Below are 27,712 nucleotides of genomic sequence, written 5' to 3' on the forward strand. Positions count from 1 at the left end.
TTCTGTCTACAAAACTTTTTTGTTTCTGGCAATTGTCCTTGTAACTCAGCTGGATTCAATTAAGTCCAATATTCTCAGTTATGATAATGTCAGTTTGGTTACATTATGCACCTCTGTGTGAAGTTTGAATGCAGCTTCTCTATGTCATATCTAACAGATAGACCTTGAACTCAAATTATCGTGGATCTTATAATTGGTATAAAGTCTTATGTTGTTTGAAATAATTTAATTGATATATGTCTGAGTTGGAGTGCTCTGTTGCGATGAATCTTTCCTAAAAAGTAGGAAGCATCACATCCTTGGCTCTGAAATTTGAGTTACTGCTATGTACTTCTGCTTTAGTTTTATTGTGGCCCCTTCACAATCGCTGCTATGAAAACCTTCAATCCTCCAGCAGGTAATGTGGTCCCCTCATCCCTATCCTTTGCTAGTACTGTGTATACTCATTAACAGGGCAAGAGACTGCAAGATGTAATTTTATTTATTTTTTTTCTTTTAATCTGTTTAATTGGAGCAGCATCAAAAATCAAATGCAATTCTGGGGGAAGGGGGAAGAGGGCAATCCTTTTTCTGAGCTTCACTGTTAAACTCTTGTATGATAGAGCAGAGGTCCCCAACCCTTTGAGCATCAGGGACCGGTTCCGTGGAGAGAGGTTTTTCTGTGGACTGGAGAGGGCGTGGTTTCATGTACTGCCTGCATCCCGCAGATGGGGCTTTACTTGTTTACGCGGACCAGTTTCTGGCATGCTGTGGCCTGGTACCGGTCCATGGACCGGGGGTTGGGGACCCCTGTGATAGAGATATATTATTTTTATTCTATACAACACTTTAGAATTCTTTTTCAACCTTATTTCTATTTTTTTCTTTATAGAAAGGTCATAGCAGGTAGATGTAGTCAGTGTAATGGCACCCTTCTAAATTAATATTTAAATGTCAGATTTTGCTTTTTTTATTCTGACTTGTCTTTCCCTCTTAAGACCACTTCTGTCTGATTTACCTGTTTGCTTTTTGAAGTCGCATACTAACTGCAAAGAAATATTTGTGTGGTTCTTTTTTGTAATCATTTATGGGTAATACAGAGTTAGTCTCAGAATTACGTGATACTAATAGTTTCAAAAGATTTTGCATCCTTGACCATGTACAGACTTAATATTAACTAATGGATTTTTTTTAGCTTTCTAAAATATTGATTTCATATAATATCAACTTATTGTCTCATTCTTCTTTAATAGAGTCCTGTATGTATTGCTTAATCTTTATTATGTTCCATTAAATTTCTCTGGTAGCACTTCTTTCTCTTACATAAAAAGGATATGTCTGGATTTTGTTTGCATTTTCCACCCACATAAATTAAAGTCAATTGTTTATAGATTGACTGCTATTTTTTTTCTCTTAGTAGGTAATATCATGATATTTATTCTACTCATCCTTCCCCATGTAGCCCTATATGATCCGGTTTCCTGTTGGGTGTTAAATGATGAAGCAACAAAGCTAACAAAGTTAACATTATTTAGCAAAGAAAGGATTCAGAATTCTGCTCCTGTTTTGGCTTTGGAATGTAGATCTTTTTGAATATTTTTCAACTGTTGGCCAAATGCACAGGAAGAACAACTCTTCCTTAGAGACAGTTTTCTTACTCTAAGGGCATTTAGAAGTTGATTTTTCATTGGTAGCATGATAGGATCTTTATAAACCTAAGTACATGTCTTCCAGTTTGTTTGGGGATGTATTTCATTGATATTGGGATATAGTTGCTAAAACTGTTTTCTAGTATAAGTGGGACAGACAAGAGCCAGAGGTTTTTGGAACTTGGTAAATGTATTATATACCAGATCTATCTATAGAAGAATTACTAGTACATAAAAGAAAATCACATATCATTCAGAGGAAGCCCAAATGAATATTTATCTTAAAGTATTTGTCACTTTAAATTACCTGTATTTCCATGGACTTTGGTAAATTGTCGCAATCTAAGAATATAGAATTAGTTAAAAATGCCTTTTTCCTGCAGCTGTTCTTTGTTTCCCTTGGACCTTTTGTTACTTTTGGGAACATTATACTATTCCTTTCATTTTTTTCCTCTCGTTTTTTGAACTCTTTGTTTTGTCTCTTGCCCGTCCGGTTTTAGTTCCTGAAACTAAAGAAGTGGTGAGCCACAAGTACAAGACGCCAATGGTAAGTTACTTAATATGATTTTTGGTTATTTGGTTATTTTTCAAAGGTCTTGTTTTCATGCCTAGCACTCAAGCCTCTCATCTAGATTTTGAGATAATACATACATGACCAATTTCAACAAAAATATATTCAAAATGTAAGAACTGCAAGAAATACAGTAGAGAGTTCAACAGAATTGGATAGCTTAATTTTTCATCAGATTGCTTGTACTATTAAGCAAGATTTATGCCTATGATGTAGCTTAAATATTGATCTCTTTAACTTAATTAACATGGCAGTAGAACTACCAATGATTAAAAAATTATTTTTCTATCTCCTTTTTCAAAGTAGTTCTTTGTAAACTAGCAATGTAAATGTAACTTAATTTGTGTATTTTTAAAATAACACTTTAAACATTACATGGCAATGCAAAAGTATAAAGTCATACAAAGTTACACATCATGGAGTCATTTGAAGCATAAATATATTAATAATTCTCACCCAAAGTCCTATGAATTAAGGTTAGAATGCTGGTTTTTATTCTACAGACTTGTTGGGCCATAGTATATGGCATAAGATATTTTAATTATTTTGAAATTATTTATTGTACCTGTGAAAGGATACCAGAAAACTGAAATACGAGCAGAATATTTGGATTATTATCAAATGTAAGAAAGACACTTTTCACTTAACATTTAGAACATATGTACAATACTGCATGCATAGGCAAAATTTAAATAACACTTCCTTTAAACATTACATTGCTATGCAAAAGTATAAAGTCATACAAAGTTACACATCTTACTCTACAAAGGATTTGGGGGACAGGCGGAAGGCAAACAGTAAGATTGAATAGGGATTAGGGGTTCTTGGTGCTCTCTGAATTTGGCTGTTTTCTTGCAGATGTTTCATTATCCAAACTAATTATTGCCAGTGCAGTGAATAGAGATTAGGAGAGTATTTATTAACTAACTTTTATAAAGTCATTTAGTTAGAAGAAAGATGTCGTATAAAAAGAGGACCCTGAACTGAGGAATGAAAATATCTTTCCCCAATTTTAGAGATGAAACTATGAGTACATACCAGCAAACTCCACGAGAGTTCATATCTCACCTTCTCACCATTCCTCTCTATATTTGCTGCTATATTTGGGATTTTAGAATTTAATCTTAGAAATTAAATTCTATTTGGATTTAGTACAGGTGAAGGTATTTCCAAACTGATTCAACTGTAAACAAAATTTACAATTCATTGGACCATTGGACTTTAAATTATACAAACATAAAATGCTGTGTACTGCTTATTCCTGTCAGTGGTGGAGATGGATGAATTGTCCACATCAAGACATTATGTCTCATCATTGCATTTCATTTTATACTTGCTCTAGAAGTAAGGAAACTGTACATCTACATATACCTTGCTACCCAGCATCTGATTATCTTATTTTTTAATGTCTTCTAGGCTCATGAGATCTGCTATTCGGTATTGTGTCTCTTCTCCTATGTGGCAGCAGTGCGTGGGAAAGAGGTAGAAAGCAAAAGCAAACCACCTCGTCCGGTGTCCAGCTGATCAATGTTTTTGTTGGGAAAGGCATTGCCATGCAATTTTCTCCTTTCTTTTGCGGTTATACAGGCTCACACGAAAACTTTTTGTATATGGCCCCATTCATTTGAGCATATTAGCCTGCAGATCCACTTTATGGAAATCAAACTTTCATAAGCACATTCAGGCCTGTGCTTAGGATATTCTTCTAAGCAGTTGCATTCTGTTTATCACCTTCTCTTTTGTATCTAGTTTGTCGAGATGGCTCACATGACATTCCCTTATTTTTATTGGCAGTTATATATGGTTTATTTAATTGATAAGCATATGTCTTTTGTTTCAGATTTTTTTATTGTGTGCATTGTGCAAGCCACTGACTCTTGCCTGGATCACCCACTGGTGCTGTTGTTCAGATGCTTACTTTTATTTCCTTGTTTTTCCATGTCTAAGTTGTCATTAGAGAATCCTGGTCAATAGCCCTTTTGTAGACTTCTTCAACCCTTTCCCCATCAAGGGTTGGAATATATGTATATTTTCTGTCATTGTGTCATCAAAGGAATGGCTAAAGATCATAATGCAGGGGTGATTAAATAGTGATCTAATGATCAGTATGCATGTACTGTACATACTATTTTAAACAGAAGACAACAATTTTGCTGACATTCCAGTTCAGTTCACTAGTATATACTCATAGACATAAATAGATTTCTTTATGATAAGTGTATAGAATTAAATGAGGACAGGAGAAAAGCCACCAAAACCAAGACAGTATGATTGGCTTGAATGTATGAGATATTCATGTGAAGCCTGAGTGTGTGCAGTGTACTGTTAGAGATACATCCAGTTATTTAAAAGTTGTAAGCATGCACAAATGTATCAGTAGCACTGTATCTTCTCATTTTACGTCTCCCTTTAGCTACGGCTTTTGTCAGTCTATTAATGTTTATTTTTAAAAAGCAAAAAATGTCACTGTGTAATGAATTTTCCTTTTCTGGTAAATTTCCATTTGACAATTGTTGAGTAGGATGAAAAATAAATGAATTGTCTTTCTACTTTTCATGGACTACACTGGATTCTAATGCAAAAATACACCAAGGTACTTGAAGGAGAAAATTTACAGTAGGGAAGAAACTGCAGAACATCTGGCAGACTTCTCTGGCTAATGTTAAAGTACCACAGAAGTGATAACATTTCTTGGCAACATGCCTTTAGGAATGTTCAGCTTGTTCTGCACAGTTTAATCTGTATGACTGCACTATAAAGGGTGGGAGGGGGGAAGAAATGTACATATTTCAGTACCACATATATTTATAGAAAAGTGTACAGTTGTCTGAATGTTAAAATAAAATGCAATTAAACCACTGTTGCCTCTTGTGAAATCTTATTAGTCTTGTGTACCATATGCATGACTTCAAACTGAAGGGGCCATCTCTAAAATACACAATTTAACTCTCATTTGAACCATCTAGGAAGAGGGGGCATTTATGATTCACAGATTTTGATTAAATACGAAAGCACCTCAATATAGCTTTATGATGTCTTTATAAAAAAGACAGCTGATGCAGAAAATTCAAACTTGGTGTCATTCAAACTTAGTGTCACACTTATAATGAAATGAGGTGGATATTTCTTCTTACATTTTTCACCCTACAGCAGATTTGGTAAATTTTGAACAGCATGGAGTTCAACAGGTTGCAGTTTTGTATCTGTGATCCACTATGAAATATTATGCAAATCAATTATTTGCTCCAAAATCGTAGTGTAAAAAATATTTAAGATTGCAAAATGTTCCATTATTTTCACTAAGTTCATTTTAAAAGTGAAATTATGTATTCTCACTAGTTTTGCCAGTGCTTAAGCCTATCTTAGCTAATGTACAGAAATTGAAAGGGATGTGTGAATCAGTTTATAGTCTAGTACGGTGTTTCTTAACCTTTGGGTTTTTTTTATACTGCATAAGGAAAACAGAGCAAAGCTTCCATCTGTAAGCTCACTTTATTTTTTAGCCTTATGTTATAACTTTGTAACACTTCAACATGAAGTAAGTTACATAGTCAACTGAAATGCAATATAAAAAATAAAAGCCATTATGCAGTTATTGCTTTTATTGCTTTTCCTTAGACTGCCTTGATAAACATTGTACTGGTACATAACTCATATTATTTTTCATTTTAAGATCATTGTTGATCATAATGAAGAAAATACTCTTAGCTTCTTTGCTTGAATTACTATTTTTTTCTCTTTCAGCATAGTGGATTCTGGTTGTCTTTGTTTTCTCTTCCCATACTGTATATTATTTTTAATATACAAATTAAATACTTAGTTACTCGCTGGTTGGTTATCTTAAGTTATTAGTTGTTTTTAGACCAAGTATTTCAGTTAGTTTGCTTCTTGTCATTCCTTTCAATCGAAGAATAATTGCAAAAGTGGATGCAAAATAGCTTACCACTTCATTACTACATGCCATTTTAGGTTGCGATGTGTCCTCAAAAGTAAGGACTTCTAAGTTGCTTTGTTGTCCTAAAAAAATGTCTGACCTTTGATTAGCTTCTGGAAAATATCAGTAGTTGGACTTTGATGTCTCTGGATTCTTCTCTTAAAATGGAGTAGATTGTAACCTTAAAATCATTTCAGCATAGCTATGTATTATTTTAAATTTATACTTGGACAGGAAAGTAATAGATTATAGTAATGCATATTTTATTTTAATTTTAGAGACTCCTTCTTATGCTAGGATTTTACTTTATTTATTTTAGCTCACTCATTTGATTATACTTTTGGGTAGTATATTTTCAAATGTTTCTGTTCATTGACCAAATAAATATTATTTTATTTAAAGTCTTCTTGGTTTTGCTGTTGCCACCCTCTTGGATATATAGATGGGAGACTGGAAGCAACTGTGTTCAGGCTGCAATATTATGTTTTGCATTAATTTTTTACTGTTCTGTGATTATAATACTTTCTTATAATGAAAGGGGAACAACATATTGTAAGAATTTTCTTCTGTTTTGATTTTGCAATTACAATTCTAAGATAAAGGATGGAAGTGGTGGGGGTGAGCATCAGTGAGGAGGGATCGACACCAGCTGAGGCCACAAATCATGTCTGACCTGAAGTTTATTATCTTCGATGATACCCTTGATGGGCATATAGAACTCGAGCCATTGTTTCATGTAGCCTTTGGAAGCTCAAAAAAATTGCACTCCCTTATTGACTTATTCTCAGGCAGGGGTCTGCGACTTTCTATGAACTATGGATGTGAGGTAGTCCTCTTTTATGCTTTGTAGACAAAGAAATCACAAACAGCCTAGGAGAATAACTATTCTGAAAACCAAATGGAAAAGGAGAAGTTTCTATTGTATTTATTTCTTTATGCAGAAGCAATGCGGTTTCATTATGCATACAGTGTTGTGTTTGGAAAATGGAACAAACATTTTTGGTACTTTATATACCGGTATTTATATCACTGTTTATAAACGTACATTTTTTTCTAAATACGCAGGGAATATATTCTCTATGTGTTAAAAGGGGGGACAGAGCTTTCTTAAAAGTTTCTGATGCTGTTGTAAAATAATTTTTGAATTGACTTTGAAAAATGGAATAGTAGCCATAAGATAATGTTACTCTTATTTTTCAAATTATAGTTATGAATGGAAGACTAAGGATCAATCTCTTAACAGCAGAATTCTATACATGTTTATCCATAACTGAAAAACTGAGATCATTGAGGCTTTCTTTCAGACTAGTATGTATCCGATTGTGTGCTTAATGTAGTACCAGATGTGGCTTCGGATCCACATAAGGAATACTTGAACCCAAAATCTCTAGGTACTTTTCATTATGTCAGGTCTTTAATGTCTCCTATGACTGGCAAAGTTTTCTGCCAATCATTGCAGCAGGAGGAGGTTGGGACCTGGTAAGATAAAAAGTGCCCAGTCATGTTGGCTGATCCAAGAAGTGGGGTAGAATCTTAATTTGCTTCCTGAAAGTATTGAGGGCTGTGTCTGATAACAGCCCCAGGATTCACGTACATCTTTCTATACAAATTATTCAAATTAATCTAGCAGTATTTAAAACTCCCTAATTTTTAAATTTGCAAATGCAATGCAAATTTAATATTTGCATTGCAATTAAATCTTCAATTTTCATTATCTCCCACAGTTTGTTACTGAATAAGTGATTTTCCTAAAGGAATGTGTCTGTGCAATTTAGCTATAATGCAAAAACCTGCTATTTTTGAATTCAAACTATACGCTCAGAAAAATAAAACCCATTTGTTTGATTAAAAAGTGAAATCTATGCTGGCAAAATCCATGTGTAAATAGACTACATTAAGGGTGTTTAACAAACAATAAAAATAAACTCAACAGATTATCTTGCCCCGATCATTTTTTCCAATTCAACTCTTAGATAACAATTTTTAAAGACAAGCAGAAAATTGTTCCTTGGAGAGCTGCACAAAGTCATCAAAAGAGGTGCTTCCCAAGGAATGTAGAGCACCTCTAGTTGAATTCTTAAAACAGCCACATCCTTTAGAAGGCTTTCATCGTTGCTTCCAAAGTTATCTGCCAATATTGTATTAAAAACAACAAGAGTTTGAAAAATTACACTCCAGTTGTTTGCACGTGAGGCTTAAGCATATGCACTAAGTCACAATGTAATGATGCAAGTGGTCTCATTCCCAAATAGACTTGTTTTTTTAAAAACAACAACTGATGAATGCATTTGGTGTGGATTTTCTTTCTATAGATCTCACATATCCCACTTGTTGTCAAACAGGGTCTACTGTTGTAAAACCATTAGTAACCAAACATTGTTAGGTTGGCAAGATTATAACTGGGAGTATGTGGAAGCTCTTATCAAGAACAACAGTCTTACTCATTGGGAGCAAAGCAGCACAAGAGACTGAAACTGCATCAAGAAATGAATTGAGTTCATTCTGTAATTTCCCTGGCAGCAGGAGTGATGAGCATTTCTGACATCCAGAAGCTATTTTAGGATTTTGAGGGGCTGACACATCTCTCTGGTTTTTCTCCATGTTGCTGGACTCTTCCAATTTTTCCCAGATGTTCAAGTTTGTTTTTGTTTGATAAAACAATTCGGTTTTGTATCTGGGCTTGTTGATATCCAGTTCTTTAGAATTTCACTGTGGTGCTGTAGATACCAAAATAAGAAATAAGCAATGAGAAACATCAATACATGTATTCATGTATGCTAACAATTCATTTTAACTATTTATTATAAAATACTGAGATTGATTTCCCAGTTGATGTCACACTTCTATTTTTAGGATAAGTTTTGTTTGGAGTTTGGAAGATAAATTGGTCTGCTGCCCCTTACTACGTCACATTCACATGCTTTGCTTGTGGTCAAAGTCTTGCATATTCAGCCTTCTCCTGATCTGTTCTGCCCTGATGCCTTTAATCAGTTTCCTTACACAGAAATGGGATACAGTAATGTAAATTCAGCAGCAGCTCTGTTGCTGCAGATCTGTACAGGAAGTCATTGTACCCGTAATAAAAAAGGTTCATTTGCTGTACACAGGGAACACAAGTGCCACTTTATGAGATTCTGCTAGTGAATGTAGTACATGTGGCATAAGTTATGATGCCACGTTGTTCCTCATCTGCAGCTTGTGGAAGAAAAGGTATGAAATGCATATTGGAACATAAAAAGACAGGGCAGACATAAAGTGTGTGTGTTTCCTTACCTTAAAATTCCTTTCTCTCTGCATTGGAATTGGAATACAAAACCGCTATGAACCATTGCTAAAAAAAAAGCTTTGCAAACAAAGGTATGCAATGAGTAAATCACCTGCCCAGTTTGCATGCAGATAAGTCTTCATAAGTCCATCATTTTTTAGTATCCAAAAGGAAAATGAAACTGCACAGTTAACCTTTAAAGGATACAAATTCAAAGCCTTCTCTTTTAGGAAGTAATAGATCTATTAAATCCTCTTTAGTACCTCTAACATCGAATCGACACTCTATTTCTGCTTCACCGCATTCATTCACCGCCTTGCAGGTATAAACGCCTCCATCAAAGGGGCTGGGCTTGCGGATTTCCAAAGTCAACACTCCATGCTTACTGAACATGCGATACTTGGCATCTCCAGAAAGGTCCACATTGTTTTTGAACCAAAAGATTTTGGGCTGTGTTTAGGAAAACAGAAACAATAAGTTTGAAGCAGAAGCGGGTCATTTTTGAAGAGGAAAGGACATCTACTTTGCTATTTAGAAATTACATTAGACATTTAAGCGGGTCAAAATGCATTTTTAACCCAAACATGTTTGCTTCAAGAAGTATTTCATCCATGTTAGGTCCTTGACACTTTTAAAAATGTGTTATTTGCTAAAGATGAGAAGTATTCATGTAGTCCTCGACTTACTGTACAATTGAAATCGACCCCAGAATTTCCATTGCTAAGTGAGGCAGTTGTTAATCGAGTTGCACCTCATTTTACGGCCTTTTTAAACACAGTTGTTAAGTGAACCGCTGCAGTTGTTAAGCAAATCATGTGGTCATTAAGCCAGTCTAGCTTTCCTCTTGAGTTTGCTTGTTGGAAGCTGGCTGAGGAGGTTACAAATGATGATGGCATGACCCTGGGACAGTGCAACTGTCATAAATACATGCCAGTTGTCAAGGGCCCGATTTTTGATCATGTGACCATGGGGAAGCTGCAACAGTGGTGTGAAGACTAGTCACAAGTCACTTTTTTCAGTGCTGTTGTAACTTCAGACGGTTACTAAATGAACGACAGTAAGTCCACAACTACCTGTAGTTTTGGAAAATTCTAAAGGATGGCCCAGAATCCACTGGCAAGATTAGCAGGGTGCACAAGAAGCGCAGCAGACATTCTTACCAAACCTCCTCCTCCCTAGGGATTTCATTGATTTCATTGGTGATATAGGACTACTTTATTTTTATGTCCAGCCAACTTTCATATCATAATGTTACTATGGTTTCCCCTCTTTATAAAAACACTTTTTTCTATTTCTCTCAGAGATGATCTTCTCATTCTGACTCAAGCCTCTGATTTTCTAATAATCTTATATAATTCCTCGTCTAAATTCTTATAAATGAATTGTTAAAATATTTGTGCTTAGAAACAACACATACTTTGCCCTATTTCTAGGGCTCACTTACAAACTGGATTTTTTCCCCTGTATTTTCTATTGCTTCAATATATTTATATGTTATGACGTCATATACCAGTGATGGCGAACCTTTTAGAGACCGAGTGCCCAAAAAATGGCCCCGCCCCCACTCCACCCCCTGCTCCGCCCCCATCCCGCTTGCCCGCAGGGCCACTCACCGCCTCCAGGGCCCACCGCAGATCGTCCAGGCAGCCCAGCAGCGCCATGGTGGCCACGCCCTCTTCCTGCACCTTGCAGCATCAACTGTGCGCGATGGGGCGTGAGGGCAGAGTCTTGTCTACGCTGCCTGACTGCCACATCCTTGGCTACGCTGTTCTGCATGGGCCATGCTTGGGGGAGACTCTCCTCCAGGGCGGCTGCTGGTGAGGGGGTCATGGGGGGAGGCATGGCTGGGGCAATGGCACATGTGCCCATAGAGAGGGCTCCAAGTGCCGCCTCTGGCACCAGTGCCATAGGTTCGCCACCACTGTCATATACACTCTAGCACATTAGTAGTAATTTTCCCACTACAGTAATCTGTATTAACAATCAAGTGGTAGGATATAGTATGACATACCTTTGGGCTTCCTCTGACGGCACAACTGAGTGTTGCATTATATCCAGAGACTACCGAACGATCAGAAAGCGGATGGGTGAATTTTGGTACCTCAGAGAAGTCATGCTCTTTGTAATTAGGTGGTTTGTAAACTGCTCCTGCAACATGAACAAGAGGTAGGGTGAGGGGAAACCAAACAGGAATATTTTAAAATAATCATTAAAAACCTCCAGCTATAATATTTAAAATAGGATACCAGTAGTGCTAATAAGGTTCAGAAGAAAACAAGATGATCTCCTGTCATGCTTGTGAAATTCTCCGATTGTTGTTATCTAAAACTAGTCTAAAGATTAAATAATTTGATGGTAGGAATAATAGAGTTGGAAGGGACCTTGAAGGTCTTCTAGTCCAAACCCCTGCTCAAACAGGAAACTCTAAAACATTTCAGACAAATGGTGGTCCAATCTCTTAAACTCCAGTGTGGAGGCAAGTTGTTCCACTGATTAATTGTTCTAACTGTCAGGAAATTTCTTGTTAGTTATAGGTTGGTTCTCTCCTTGATTAATATCCCTCTGTTGCTTCTTCTCTTGCCTTTTAGGTGCTTTGGAAAATAGGTTGATTCCCTCTTCTTTGTGGCAGCTCCTTAGATATTGGAACACTGCTATCATGTCACCCCCAGTCCTTGTCGTTAACCTAGACATACCCAATTCCTGCAATTGTTCTTCATATATTTTAGCTTCCAGTCCCCTAATCATCTTCGCTGCTGTTCTCTGCACTTGGAGTAACGCCTGGAATGAATGTGAACTTCCAGATCTAATTTACTAGTTTGTCTTTTTTAATTACTTTATTTATATCTATAGTCTTGCTTTTTGTTCAAACTTGATTTTGAGTCTAAAGTATGTTCAAATAGTGGGAACAAGTATACTTATGTACAAGATCTACAAAGAGGTAAACCCTAGTTGACATTTGTTGTGATTTGAATCTGATTGGCAGGCTTCAATTAGGAAAAATAAATGATCATTGGATCTTACCTATCAAATATTTTTAAAGAGTCTTTGTATTTCAGCTATCAAATGGTAACTACCTTCAGACTTTAGCTATGAAATACTGTCAGGTTTTGCACAGTGCTGTTTTTAAATCTCATTGGAGAGCTTTCTTGGGGGGGGGGAGATTTAGTGAAAAAAGGAAAGCGATTTCCATGATGTATGTTCTTCTGCAGTCCATTTGAACTGTGTGCTAAAGATGCTCAACACAGGATCTCAGTGGCAAATGATGGAAGGGTGTAGGACAATTCACCACGACCAACCCACTATGGCCAACTTGCCATGCACCAACTCGCCATAACCAACTCCCTGCAGGACAATTCAATGTTATATTAATTGTTTCCTTCAGTTACTTTTATTATTGGGGACCAGGTTTTCTTAAAAATTATTGTAACCATTGTGTTTCTGGGTCAAATTTATTTTATTATTATTGGCTACGATTCTGTTGATATTAATTTAACTTTTGTATTTGTTGAATTGTCTTATGATGAATTGTCCCGTGGTGAGTTGGCCCCAACGAGTTGGCCATGGCAAGTTGGTCAAGGCGAATTGTCCCATTCCATGACGGAGACTCCCTGGTAGATGCTGGTGTGGAAATTCTTGCCCAAACCACTATAGGTCGTCTACCAATATATTGAATACTAAATTGTGCAACATGATACCTATTTCAAAAATTAACTGACTTGAATAGCGAAGATTCAGTGGACATCTCATAGAATATCTGACAACTTATTTTGATTCTGACATTAACAAAGATAATTTTTAATGAGAATGTTGGCAAGTGCCTGTATTATTTCTCTTTGTTACCTGTCTTTTTAATGTAGGCAGAGTTTTTGGTGGTTGCAGCATTTTCACTCAGCCCACACAGGTTTTCACTGAAGACCCTGAAATAGTATTCATTTCCCATGATCAGCTCAGATACTACACAGCTAATGCGCTGATAGTGATCAAAAACAGTATACCATTCCTGGAAAGCAAAACAAAAAAAGTGTGCTGAACCTTAAAATATCAACATTTTTTTGAAAGCTGACATTTGATACATAAGCATGGTGAAACACAGTAAAATGTGATGAAGCCATAATGGATCCTAAGGTTAACCAGCTGTAATGTCTGTCCAGACAATGAATGCATACATACACAAGGAAGCTGAATTATGTGCAATAAGAAGTCAAACACTATTATAGATAAAAATGAACCAGGAGTTATAATAATCATTCTGGCCTTCTCCATGAAAAACTAACAAATAGAAAATTACAGCTGGGATTTTTTTGGCCACATAGACTGAAAAAGGGAAGCGGGTTCCTTTCAATGGAATAAGTTGCCCTTAGAAAGTAGAGGAGGACAGCATTTCCTTTAGCGTAATGATTAACTCATAGAGGTGGAGAAATAATAATAATAATAATAATAATAATAATAATAGTAGTAGTAGTAGTAGTAGTAATAATAATAATAGTAGTAGTAGTAGTAGTAGTAGTAATAATAATAATAATAATAATAATAATAATAATAATAATAATAATAATAATAATAATAAAGTTGGAAGGGACCTTGGAGGTCATCGAGTCCAACCCCCTGCTCAGGCAGGAAACCCTACACCATTTCGGACAGATGGCTGTCCAGTCTCTTCTTAAAAATCTGCTCCTTTACAAGGGTTGACAGGTGAACCTGAATTCTTGTAGCAACTGTTTGCAATCAAGACTGTGATTTTAATAATTATAATTTCTTACAATTCTATCATAGCTACAGGTGTTCATAAAAAGGAGGGGAGTGGCTTATATCTATTGTGTTCTACTTATATCTCATTAGTCTAAAGCAGGGGTGTCAAACTGCCTGCCCGTAGGCCGGATGCATCATAGCAAAACCGCGCCCACCCCATTGCCGGCAATGAAAAAAAGTTGCGATACATTGCAACACATCACGTGACTTTGTGAGTTTGACACCCCTGGTCTAAAAGTTTTAATGATAGGAGAAGCAGGCTTTTTTATATATAAACACTGATTATATACTTTTGGAATTCCCCAAGCAAACCTCATTCTAACTATGAAAATGCTGAAAAAGTCATCATCTTATCTTAATTAGTCATGGCTGTAGGAAGGGTTAGTCCTGCGAGGTAGTCCAGACAAGAAGCACAAACAAGAATACCAACTCTATCTCTATTGTAAAGTTGCATTAACAAAGTCTTCTGAAACTGAAAGTACTTCTCCCCTCCTTTCCTTTTACTTATTGGAAAACTAAGAAGGTTCCTTCTGAAATAGTCCTCATGCCCTCCCTCTTTCTGAGTGCTAAGATATCTTTAAATTCTGGTTGTCCAGTCTGTAGTTCTCTCTCCTGCCTCCCAAGGTCATTCCCACATACTGTTACAGAAAGTATTAATTGACTATACATAGTCCTAGGATGGATATGTACCCTTACCCAGCCTATGGTTCTTACCATTGTTTTTTTGTCTGCCTTCTGGACCACGTATCCTGTAATTTGAGAATTGCCATCATCCTGGGGAGGCATCCATTCCAATGCAACATTGAATCCCCATACGTCCATAATCTTAATGTTCAGAGGAGGACCAGGCTTGTCTGGAGAAAGAAATCCACCACAGAAAACCAGCTGTACATAATCAAGAACTGCTCCTCAGTGTTTTTACAAAGATGTGATACAAGTGGAGTTCAGCTTAAATAACCTCATGTTCTGATATATTCCAAGTAATCCTCTGCATCCATTTTTTCTCCTATAATAAATTTACCTTACCAAATATAGATGTGACATATGTATTCAGTGGCTCCATATTCCAACAAAGAAAGGTACAAATAATAACTTTCATTTTCTCCAAATCCATGGACATTCACCATTAATCAATGCAAATCAAGAAATTAATATTTTTCCTTTCACCTCCCCCACAATGTCTTTTAGGCTGAAGTTGAATTCCATCGCTTTATAATATTCTATGGTTTTATTTGTAAACTCTTCAGAGTCATGAAGCTAAAATGGGCGGTTTGATACAAATGTGGTAAATAAATAAAATAGTATACTAATTTGCATATACAGTATACTATATTACTTAAAAACAGTTCTAAAAGGTTATGAATTATTGTGTCGCTTTATTGTGTAGCTTTATAAAAATAAAGATAAAAAAAATCTTCCTTGAATGACACTTGACTTCTGAATTCCTCATGGACATCTAGTCTTTTGGAAACAATATACAAGTGGTTTGCCACTTATAATACCCTGTCCTAGATATACAGTATATCTGGGATTTCCTTCAGATTTTTTTCCCAAAATGAACCAGGTTTGACCTTTTTTAGCTTTCTCAAGGCCAGCCAAGGTTATCTAAATATTGCTATTTGCTATATGACCTTTCTCCCTCCCTCCCTCCCTCCCTCCTTCCCTCCCTTCTTCTTTCCTTCCTTCCTTCCCTCCCTCCCTTTCTCCCAACATGTAATATTGGATGCATCCACTAATTCTTCTTAACTGGATACCTGTTAGAGATACTGTAGTCAATTATCCATTAAACACTTAAAATGATCAATAATTAATCCTGGGAATATCAGATTGGGTTGCTATTCTTTCAGATGATTTTTTTTTTTTGTATTTTACAGGAAACAAATTCTCTCAAAAATAAGACTCTGTCTCAGAGAAAAAAGCTGATTGCATTGTTATAGGCATAATATAAAGGAGCTCCTGAGACAAAAATTCAAATGGATCTTGCAATAGCCATCCTTATAAATGGATGAGTATTTTCACTCTTCATTGAATAGTTCTAGAAAAACCCTCTATACTGTCTCAAATTTTCTATGTATCAGTAGCTGTAGGTTTAATGATGGAACTAAGTTCAGTTGTGAAATCCACCACAGAAATTCTGACACTCTTCTAATAAAAGCAGCTGCTGTGGTTTCTAACTTGGGTTGGGACTATGCTCAAAGGATTGATCATCCATCCAAAGAGGCAGCAATCCAATGGAGTTTATATTAAAAGGTGAGCTTTTTTCTCTTCTCCCACTCCTCAATCGCCCTTTTCACAAGCAATGGGAAAATATTTTTTGAAACAAGGAATGGGAAGGAGACTTAATTATTGTATTGCTGAGAGTCCTGCTACAACTAAATACAGTATATTTTGCAGAAGGATTGGTTAAAAAAAAATTCAACCTGATTTCAGATGAGCTAAATTCTATTAAGCTGTTCCACGTGAAGAGTGAGATACAACTGTTTTAGATAAATATTATCCAGCATTTTCTTACCCATAATCTGCATAGTAATGGTGACTTTGTCACTCATGTTTTCTATTTGCACCTCAACTTCATATTTTCCAGAATGGTGACGTTCTGCCTTTCGGATAAATAGAATAGTATCTGTATTGCTGTTTCGTATTCCCACTTCCTTGGAGTCTATTAGCTGACCATCTTTTTTCCAGATAACTTTAGGTCTAGGTTTACCCTGTGAAAAGAAAGAAAAATGGTCAGACTGAAAACAAATTTGATTTTCAGTAGTTGGTTGTACAGTATTAATCTCTTGCCTTATATGAAGAAATTGTTTCTCTCACAGCTGTTCTCTGTAGGTTTATTTCTTGCATATATAGCTAGAAATATATAACTATCGCCCTCACATATAGCTACAATGAAGCTATCAGAAAATAATTTTTAATTGTCTTATTATAAAATGACCAGTTCTCATTAGCACCTTCTGCTTCTTAGGAAGATGTTAATTTTTTTGTCATCACCATGGAACAATATACACGTGGATGCCCGAAAGTCAAGAATCTGCTTTAAAAAAAATGTGTGCTTCAATCTATACACATTGAGCAGAAAAATGCTTTTCATCACTGTGAGACTGTAATTCTCTAGAGTAGGTTAGTTCTTCTCTTTTAGCCCATCTCTTCCTTACCAGAGAACTTGAAATACACGCACATTTTAGAGCATCAATATATTTCAACAATTTAAAAGTCAAATCCTTCAAAAGATCAAATTTTTAACATCACCAATGTAAGCATGGAATGTTTGCCGATGTTCAAATCATTTAACTTTTATCATGACCATAATCAGACATCACAATCAAACTAAGGTTTTTAGTAACAATAATGAGTTTTAATAACGAGCTTTCCCTCAGACTCTGCATGCCTGCCCATCTCTGGTATGGCTTAAAGTTAAAACTACTCCATTTTAGAGTAAAAACAGTTTAGTATACCATTCAAGACAAAATACAATTAATTTTATAAGCTTCAGTTTAAAGCTTTAATTTTCTATTATTATGTGGCCATCAAGTCACTGTCGAACACATTGGTATGTATGTATTTGTTCATTTATTTAACTTACATGCTGCCCATCTCGCCTGGAGGTTCAGGTAGATAGATTTGCTCCAGGAGATTTAAAATTAATGTGTTAAACAAGCAACAGTTCAAATTTCTCACAGTTTGTCTAGTTTGGATAACTTAAAATGGGAATGAAGGATTCCAATCGTTCTTTGCAGTTGCACTGGAGCAGTAGAGGGAAAATTGAACAACTTGGATTGTAGAGTAGATCAGTTCCTCCTAAGATGAGTTGAAGATTTTCATAACTCCTGAATAAATTATTATCTACTTTCTAGTTTTTTATCTCTTATCTTTTGATCTAAGCCAATATTGCTCAACCTTGACAATTTTAAAGTTACACATACTGGCTGGGAAATTCTGGGAGTTGAAGTCCACACATCTTAAAAGTTGCCAAGGTTGAGAAAAACTACCCTCAGATTTTAAATGAACCTTTTAAATATTTTGACAATTATGAGATTGAGAAGTGTTGCTTTTGTGCAGCTTGTCACATTAGGAGTAGAAGGCAGAAATAACTTATTTAGCGATGGCACAGAGTTTCTTTTCACTGGCTGTTCCTCAAAGTTCTTTCTGACAATGAACCTCCTTACAAACATTCTTATAGCAATGTGGCAAAGTAGAGATACTGCCAATCTACTCAGTTGAAGAGACATAGAGATATGACTATAAACATTGTTCTCGGCTACATCAGAGGTGGGCAATACTTAGATAACTTGGTGGAAGGATGAAAATACAGATCAAATGTGCTTTCACCCAATGATGAGGAAATTTCTTGACACCGGGACAAGAATTACTCCAGAGATACACAGGTATACTTGTGCCCACTGTCAGTTTCTTCAACAAGGGTAATATTTTGCCCTATGATCAATAAAGATCTCATCACATACCTGGAAAGGAATAACAATGTTGATTGTATCACCAACTTTCTTCAGTAAAGTCTGTCTGAGATTGCGTGGCAGTCTAATTTTAGGACGCTCTGTAAATCAAAAATCAAGTCAGAAGGTAATTAATCTATTTTAGATTATTGTACATATTTTATTTGCAAAAAAGTAAGAAATGATTTTGACAATATGTATTAAATATTTATAGAAACCATAATTTTAAGCATATTTAATGGATACTACTTGGAGGGTTTTTTTAAAAAAATTGTGCCATGGCAAATGCTACAAAGATACATGGGAAGAAGATGTCACACTGGGGTTCCAATTGTTCAATTAAATATCCATGAACATAGGCCATTCTGCTTGGGACTGAGAAGTAGGAATCTAAAAACATCTCAAGAGCCATAGATTGCGCATCCATGTTTTAGTGTAAATCAGGTGTACAGCCCAGTTTTAGGAGATCCTGGACTCACACTAGAAAGCCAGATTCATATGGTTAAAACTGAGATTCCAACATGGAACCCAATTACAATAATAAATCTATAAACTTAATTTGGTACCTGTTAAGCAGATTAGAGTATCTGAAAGTTTGTCAGATACTTTAAAAATTGATTTCTTTTAATGAGTCTACATTTATTGCAATTCTTGGAGAATTTTATTTTTGTTTCATCAGTGAAAGAAATATATTGTGACTGGCGGTGCCATCTTGACATTTGTTTGTAAGTGGATGACTGCCTCCATGACAATTATTTTTTGGAGCTTCCATAATATGTTTTCAAAATTCAAAACATTCCCTCTGGCCCAAAAAGATTAGAAGACTGATGAATATAAAATATTAGGAAGAATGAACTCCAATAAACAAATTTATATTCCCTTGTACTCCAAGGAGCTTTTCATTAAAGAAATAATTATCAATGGCTTCAGGAATTTTCTCAAGGCACTTACGCAAGATCTCTTGAACAGTAACTGGTTCCTTGATTATTGCTGGTTGACTTGTCCCTGCTAAATTTATAGCAGTGATACGAAAATACAATTTGTCTCCTGTAACCAAATCTTTAAGTAAGATAGATGTGCGTTCAGTGGGGCTAGGAAGAGCTGGAATCCATTCGGTGGCTGCAGATATTAAAAAAGAAACTGCTAGATTTTTTTAAGCACGTTTTTATAAGATGTTTTTATGAGATTGCTAACTAAATGTAACATAAATCTAAGGAACAGTTAGAGAAGGGAGAGACTGCATTTTGAAACTGGATCTATTGAAAATTGCACAGATCACAGATCGGAGATTACTTTAACATTTGCTGTAATAATTTTAGGAACAATGACTGACAAGCTAAAAATGTGTAACAATTACTATCACCAAAGAATATTAGTTCCTACTCATTTCTCTGGAAGTGGAGAGACAAACAAAATACATAACTACAAAGTTCATCCTGTAAATTTATACCCACTCTTATAAGTTAGCTCATATTCCGTTATCTCTGTTTCTATGCACAGTGATCTACATTTTAGGAAATAGGCAGCCCCTCAAAAGAGAATCTCTATGACATTAGCTAGTTTTAAACCATAATCTCTCTAATTATTCCTTCATCTTACTCTGCCCTCCTCCTCTACTTTATCAACCTGAAGATCAATGTCTACTTTAGTAAACACAGTAAAATGGGTGTTATTTGTTCCTTGGAAGGTATTTCAGAATACATCAGAACTTACTCACATCCTTCTCTACAGTATTCAATATTGTAGCCATCCAATCCTCCTGCTCCAATCCGTTCAGGGTGTCTCCATTTCAAGGTAACAGAAGTGTCAGAAATGTCTTCTACAGTAAAGTGTGTTGGCTCACTTGGGGGAGCTAAACAAAATGCACAAGCCAAAGACTTTGCATGATATGTTAAAGCTGAGCAACAATGGAATTTTCATTTTCCTTATTTAAAATGTCATCTTATAATACTTTAAACTTTTGCAAAATGTAATTTAAAACTATAAAAGCAGCACAATATTTTTTTTTAACAAATAGTATGACACACAAACTATTTGTCAAAAATGAAGTAACTTCTTAAAGCAGTGATCCTCAACCTATGGTGTGTGGACCTCTGGGGGGGCGTGATGTCATCAGAGGGGGTTCACAAAAGCTTGAAGAAATGTTATGATTTAAATCTTGATGGTCCGTGGCCATGCTTCATGGCCACAAAAAATATTTTAAAAGGGGGACCATGGTGAAAAAAATGTTGAGAACCACTGTCTTAAAACAATCTCTGTGAAGAATCTTAGACTTTGAAAGAGTTTCCATAAAACTGACTTTTGATGGTGAAGACTTCACGCTTTTAGAAAAACAACACCTCTACTGAAGATACTAAAGATCTGAAGAATTTAACTGTGGGAGAAGCAGTAATATGAACATCACATGGAGATCCCTTACTTAGGTCTGGAAGATTATAGCCATTATTGTACCTTTAGAACAGGATTTCCTAAGCTGAAAACAAGCGAAGATGGAGGCTGCTGGATTTTATAGCACTGGCAGCATTTAAGCATTCTTGTGGAGCATAGATTGTTCTTGTTGGAGCTCACAATCCCATGAATATGGCTAAGTAGATGGTGTGACAATTGCTAATTTGACTCACTGACAAGGCAAAAATATATTAGCTACCATGTCAATATAATGTGCATAATGAATGCTCTTAACCCCAAAATTAACAGCTATAAGCAGGACAAGAATGGATATCATATTGCTCTAATTGGCAGTCAACACTGGGGAGACAGATGTAGAGAAGAATAATTTTCTTGTTCAGTAGTTATAAAACTAAGGTATTTTGGAGCAGAGTTCTCCCACTAATATTACTCGATTGTCAATATCGTCATCATCATCATCATCATCATCATCATCATCATCATCATCATCATCATCATCATCATCATCATCATCATCATTGTACCTAAAAGATTTATTTATACTATGCTCATTCTCAAAGGCTCTAAGCAGCTTATAATCTGAAACATATTTTGCACACATGACCTGCATTTCAATCTTTGAGATTCCTCTTTACCAAATATTTTTCCATCTCAGTCTACAAAGGCTTCACACTTCACTGTGTGGCATAATACTCATTCCACAGCTGATTCAACCTCATTTCATTTAGACTACATGCAATAAGGGAACAACACTTTTAAAAGAAGGTAGGTGGGTTATTTTTTTGTGCCATATGTGTGCTTATCATAAATCAGGCAGCTTAAATGTTGCGGTATTTAAACACATTGTGAACACTGTTTAAAATATTTCAACTATACAGAATGTTCCATACAACAGATAACAAGCCCCTTCTCTTTTCAAAAAGGTTAAAAATGACACAACAGATGGGAAACCTAATGTTAACACCCAACCTAACATTGTTGTGAGAAACACATTTTCTCACTCGCCTTTTTGGAATGACATTCAATTAAAGCCAGTTGCTGAAAGTAATTTTTAAAAAGCATGTGCATCACTCACACGTCGGTATTTGGATGTGAGCATGTTACCATAAAATGCACATTACAAACCCAGTGCCTCATCTCCAGAATTGCAGGTTGCCTCTTATTTGTAATCAGGTAAAATCCTGGACCTTTTAGCTCAGCTGTTGCCTGTGGGAGCTCTTCAACCATTTCCTGGACTGGATCTTCTCCTTCTCCTTCACCAGTACATTTGTTGAATGGTGACTGAAGATCAGAGCTAATCACTTTGTCTTCAAATATAATTTTCTCTGCTTGTCCATTCTTAGAGTCTTGAATTTCCACACTGTTACTTTCAGAAGCCTCTTCTCCTTCTTCATGGACTTCTATGAGTTGAGCCACTTCTTCGGTCATTGCTATGACTGCTGTATCTTAATTTCTCAAAAGCTGCTTTCTCACAATGACTCACACTGTGTGCCCTTAACTCAAGGACTACTACAAAATGGTGGGGGTCATAATGATTATATATAGAAAATCCATGGATATTTTCTTAATCAGATAGCCTTACAGCTTCACTGGGGAGGTGGACTGGGTGGCATTAGTAGTTTACTATGGCATTTGCATCCATAATGGAATGGGGGAAGCTGAGAGGCAATGGGAGGTCACTGTCAATTAGCTTCCCTCTCTTGTTCAGCCTAGCTTGCCTCTCACACTTCTAATTTTAACAGTTAGAAATTCATCAGCAATTTTATGAAACTGGAACCTCCATGCTCTCGTTTTCAAGGACAGGTAAAAGGGAAAAAAAACAAACTTTAAATATTTATACAACTATTTTCTCTCTTCAAAATTGTTCATATCTTTCTTGGGTTCTCAAGGAGGGATTAGAAATAATGCAACATGCAGATTGACACTCACCAATTGGCATGAAAGGCTGTGAGGCAGGACTAGGCCGAGACATGCCAACTGAGTTCACGGCATAAATTCTCATCTCATAAACAACTCCTTCAATCATTCTCTTTGCTTCATAAGTCAGATCCTTCAAAAGGTCAAAGTTCAGCCTCATCCACCTGTAGCTCTTCTTTTTCTTCCTCTCTAAGATGTATCCTGGAAATCAAAAAGAAACTATAAGAGTATTGAGGAACTGCCTTGGGCCATATAGCAGCCAACTACCACAACACAACCATTTTGGTTTTGCTGTACAGAAAATTTCAAATCAGATTTTTTTATTGCATCCATATTTCATATTTTATTGCATCCATATCTGTCATTTAGTCTTCATGTACATAGATTAGGGAAGGCAACATTAAATATTTGGATTCTCAATGCTCTATTATTTAGCAAATTATTAAACTGAGATAAAAGCAAAAATAGTGTGAATGTAAGGAAAGCTTGACCTTGAGTATTAGCCAGTTACACTTTGCCATTACAATGCCTTGTAGCTCGTAAGTATTTCCTAAGATCAAGGCTGTTTATATTGTATATTAAAAGGAAGGGATTGATAATACCATATAATGAGACTTTTTGGAACTACTGTTAGATCACAAAATAATGCCTTTTTGAGATATTTAATTAAGAGCAAGCTTATGCATTAATCAGAAAGAGATTACTATAAACATTGTTAGAAATAGTTATTTATTTTATTAAATATTTATAAAATATTTATATTTTATTGTTTATTGCCTCTTAGTTCCTAGAAAAATAAGTTTTGCCTTTCTTACTTCATGCCTTAATTCAAGTTTATTTTACTAAACAGTGTCTGTCTTGCAGCTGCATGTTTTAAAAACTGCTCTAAATTATCAGCCAATTACATATTTATTTAGTTTACTAATATACAGTCAGACACCATATTGTTACTCTGAAGTCACTCTATCTTTTTCCTGAGGTTTCCACACAATTGTGGTTAAACTGATTTGAAGTTGACTCTCTTCCATGGATGGAACTCTAATCCTTTGTTTTTCTGTAGTCTACTCACAAGTCATACTGGGGTTTATTTATTATTACTCTGTTCTCCTGTCTAATGTGTCATTATATCATTCTGTATAGAAGAAGCACCATGACCAAGTTGAAATTAACACCTCTGCTCTCATTTCTGAGAAATGTAAAAGCCTGAAGAAAACATCTGTTATGGCTGACAGAGAGACAGATAGCATCTATTCCTTAGGAGAGATATGGACCCAAGTAGCAAATCCTATATTAGCCCTGGTTTTATATTTATCACTATAATGGCTGACATGGAAGAGTTATAAGGCATCCCACTTGGTTATAATGATCTAACCAAAAGCCGGATCTCTGAGTAGTCAATCTGCTTATATAAAAAATAAAAAACAGACAATCTACATATTATTGTGTAATTTAACAAATTGTGACCTCATTTTTTCAGCCCAATAACAATACCCAAACTATTAAAAGCTCCCTCACCTGCACACCAACTGAAATAAAACATGCCTAACCAACAGCCCAACAGATTATTCCTCTAGTTAAGAAATCTAAACTTTAAAAGTGGGGTGAACTTTCCATGTGGATTGAAATCCCCCCCAAGTTTCTATTTTTAACACCCAGTTATAACAAGAAGCTGCAGAACTTGAAGTTGTAAATGTGATAAGACTTCCCAAGGTCTACATATAGGATTGAAGTTTATGCAAGGCAATCCTATGCACTATTGCTCTGGAGAAGATCTGACATTGTTCAATAGAGCTTATGCTCTTCTAGTCCTCTTCAGAACTGAAGTGTTTTCTCTGTGAGTGATAGCAAGAATTGTTTTTACACTGAAATGAAAAGCTTGATTACATGCATATGTATACTGTATGAAAGAAATACTATTAAGTCCATTACTTTTTAAATTAAACATGTGAATGTGAAATACAATGCCTGTGCTTCATTTAGAATTTCAAGTGTTGGGTCTATGTGGAGCCCCCAAATTGGAACTCATTAATCAATATTCCTGTTCAGATCTCTGGTGCCATTCAATGGGTGGGTGGGTGGAGTTAGCAGAATCAGGGACAGGAACATGGCTCCATTGCAGCCAATATAAATAACATATTAACAGGAGACTTAGTCCCATATGCATTATTAAAATCATTTGAACTCTATAATGCAATGTTATTTTTGTCTACAGTTTCACCAAAAGATAGACAGTCTGATCATAATGTGTTTAACCATGCCAGTATTATAAGATTGCAACCTTAAACTATCTGTTCTGATGACCATTCCTTCCTGTCTTGACACTTGCTGCTCTGTTTGAAAAGTGACTTTTGCACTGAAGAATGATTTGCACACTACATCAACTGCAGAAGAAATAAGAGTGATTTCTACTTATGCTTTCCATTTAGTTCCTGAAGTTGATTGAAACCACTGGTTCATGAAAGTTGAATATTTTATTATGAGCTTCTATTCTAGACACTTTATACAGAGAAGGTGCTCCTGTTTCCTTTTGTATGCCTTGAGTATCATGTTGTGGGTATGTTGTCCTTGAAATGACAAGAGAAATCAAAACACTATCAGATTCTCTTCCAAACAGGTGCTTTGGAGCACATGAGACATGTATGTTGCACTTTTCTACAATGCTTAATAGTAGCCAGGTGTTTTCTAGGATCCCAAAGCTGCAATTTTCAGAAAAATGGACTGCTTTAAGCAGTTGCAGACAGATGCTATATCTCCACACATTCCAAAGCATGTTTTTCAAACACATCCAAGGCACTTCACAGCTCTGCCATTTTTAAACCCTATAAGTAATTGACAAGAAATGTCTGTTGCAATTAAAAACTCTTCTGTTAAGATTATTGTCGATTCTTACCCAGTACTGGCTGTCCTCCATCATACTTAGGTGGCTGCCACTGTACTATGCAGTTGTCTTCACCAACATCAGTGATTTTAGGAGCCTCTGGTGGATCGGGTATATCTGGAGAGGGTGTGAAAGATGAGATCAATGTATTTTCTTTTGCTAGTGCTTATCAGAATCACCTTTTTTAGATTAAGGAACTTGCTGTTACACAGTATAGTGATGACAGCTGCCTATCTGAATTATTTTAAAAGGTTCTTAGAGAAATGCAGGAGTAGGAGGTATTCAACAGTATGATGGCTACATAGTATCTCAAGTTTCAGAAGGGGAGAATCCTACTGTTCCCATCAATATTGGGTTGCCCATGTAGAAACAAAATAGTTGGAAAAAGTAGACTTTTTAGAAGGGATTCAGTTCAACTCTCTCTCTCTCTCTCTCTCTCTCTCTCTCTCTCTCTCTCTCTCTCTCTCTCTCTCTCTCCCAAAAATCTTTCAGTGAAGCTGCAATGACTTAAGCTTATGAATGAGCACTCTTGCAAGTGTTTGCTATATTTTTGATTTATTGAACTTTCATTCTTGTTTATAAGTATTGGCATTTTGTCAAACAATTCCTTCTTAAAACTGAAAAAAGTTTCTTAATAACATTTTGAAGGAAGGGAAATGTTCCTGTTGTAACTACTATATTAGTCACAACATTTCTCCATCTGTAAAACAAATAGTATAATTAGATTAATATTTAAAAATGAAAAGAAAGCCAATCTGTTGAGACTTCACCCACATGCTATATTTTTAAATGACATCAGATAGAAAATATGACTTTATTCAACCCAGAAATAATGATAAAGGAGAACAATTAGTTGCCAAGCCAAGTGACCAAGAAACATATTTGAAAGGTGGGTTTAATATGTTCTTGGATTGTAAGCAATGGTGGGATTCAAATATATGAACAACCGGTTCTCTGTGTGGATGCCACTTCTGGAAGTCCATTCTAGACCTGGGCAACAAAAAAATAGCTACTGGTTCTGCCGAAGTAGTGCAAACCGGCTGAATCCCACCACTGATTGTAAGTGTTTCTGAGACTATTATCAGCTTATTCCAGATGGCAAAAAAGGAGCTAATTTAGGCAACAATTGCACAGAGTTGTTATTCCCTAAAAACCACTCACTGAAATCGGGGACTCAGCCATTGCAAGTTTCTCCCTTATTTGGAGTTTTACTTACAGCAGTGTTTCTCAACCTTATGCCCTTTAAGAGGTCTGGACTTCAACTCCCAGCATAGCTGGCTGGGGTATTCTGGGAAGTCCAGACCTCTTAAAGTGCCCATGATTGAGAAACACTGATTTACAGGGAAAGGAGGAGTTGAACTAGGTGATCCCAGCTGTTGAGTCTCTGCTCCATTAGAAAATATGAAGACATCAGATGAATGACTGACAAGGCTTGCTTCATGTACTAAACGCACCACTGTCTTGCTTACCAATAACTTTTACAGTGATATCAGCTGTATCTTCTCCAGCTGGATTTTTCACTGCAACTCTGTAGATTCCCTCATCTTCCTTCTCAGCTCCTTCAATAGTAAACACACAGTGGTCTTCATATGTTTCCACATGGACTCGGCCTTCCGAATCAGGAGATGGCTGTGAGCAAATTTTAAAAAAAGTTAGTTAGTTTCAGTGGATGTATGGAGCGGGACCAAGTTTTTAATTAGCATTTAAGTAATTTGGTACACATTACTAAGGTTGCATTTGCACCATGATAATCTGAATGTGTAAAAGAGAGAAATAAATAGGTAGATAGGCAAAAATATTTGTGTACATTTTAACAGATGGTCTGGAGAAGAAACAGCTGATAAAAGCTATCAGGAAGCAATGGAGTGGGGTCTTCCAAGGGCATATTCACATGGCCAGATTGCCCTGTT

General features: G+C 35.9%; 2 protein-coding genes across 2 annotated transcripts in view; one reads left to right on the forward strand and one right to left on the reverse strand.

The window, feature by feature from the left end:
* Window positions 1-5,036, forward strand: part of MADD (MAP kinase activating death domain) — an 84,808-nt gene extending 79,772 nt beyond the window's left edge. Inside the window, exons 34-35 of the mRNA XM_015818657.2 lie at window positions 2,129-2,175; window positions 3,616-5,036. Of these exons, the coding sequence (XP_015674143.1) occupies window positions 2,129-2,175; window positions 3,616-3,723 (155 nt within the window). The 3' untranslated portion in view covers window positions 3,724-5,036. The remainder of the gene's footprint in view (window positions 1-2,128; window positions 2,176-3,615) is intronic.
* A 1,688-nt stretch (window positions 5,037-6,724) lies between these two features.
* Window positions 6,725-27,712, reverse strand: part of MYBPC3 (myosin binding protein C, cardiac) — a 77,582-nt gene continuing 56,594 nt past the window's right edge. The window contains exons 22-33 of the mRNA XM_029284628.1: window positions 27,272-27,431; window positions 25,815-25,919; window positions 22,937-23,125; window positions 20,316-20,450; window positions 19,550-19,717; window positions 18,611-18,699; window positions 16,660-16,855; window positions 14,862-15,001; window positions 13,239-13,398; window positions 11,410-11,546; window positions 9,662-9,848; window positions 6,725-6,792 (exon numbers count right to left, since the gene is read on the reverse strand). Of these exons, the coding sequence (XP_029140461.1) occupies window positions 6,725-6,792; window positions 9,662-9,848; window positions 11,410-11,546; window positions 13,239-13,398; window positions 14,862-15,001; window positions 16,660-16,855; window positions 18,611-18,699; window positions 19,550-19,717; window positions 20,316-20,450; window positions 22,937-23,125; window positions 25,815-25,919; window positions 27,272-27,431 (1,734 nt within the window). The remainder of the gene's footprint in view (window positions 6,793-9,661; window positions 9,849-11,409; window positions 11,547-13,238; window positions 13,399-14,861; window positions 15,002-16,659; window positions 16,856-18,610; window positions 18,700-19,549; window positions 19,718-20,315; window positions 20,451-22,936; window positions 23,126-25,814; window positions 25,920-27,271; window positions 27,432-27,712) is intronic.

The sequence above is a fragment of the Protobothrops mucrosquamatus genome, unplaced genomic scaffold (genome assembly GCF_001527695.2).
Source record: "Protobothrops mucrosquamatus isolate PMUCROS unplaced genomic scaffold, P.Mucros_1.0 scaffold775, whole genome shotgun sequence".
NCBI classification, from domain to species: domain Eukaryota; kingdom Metazoa; phylum Chordata; class Lepidosauria; order Squamata; family Viperidae; genus Protobothrops; species Protobothrops mucrosquamatus.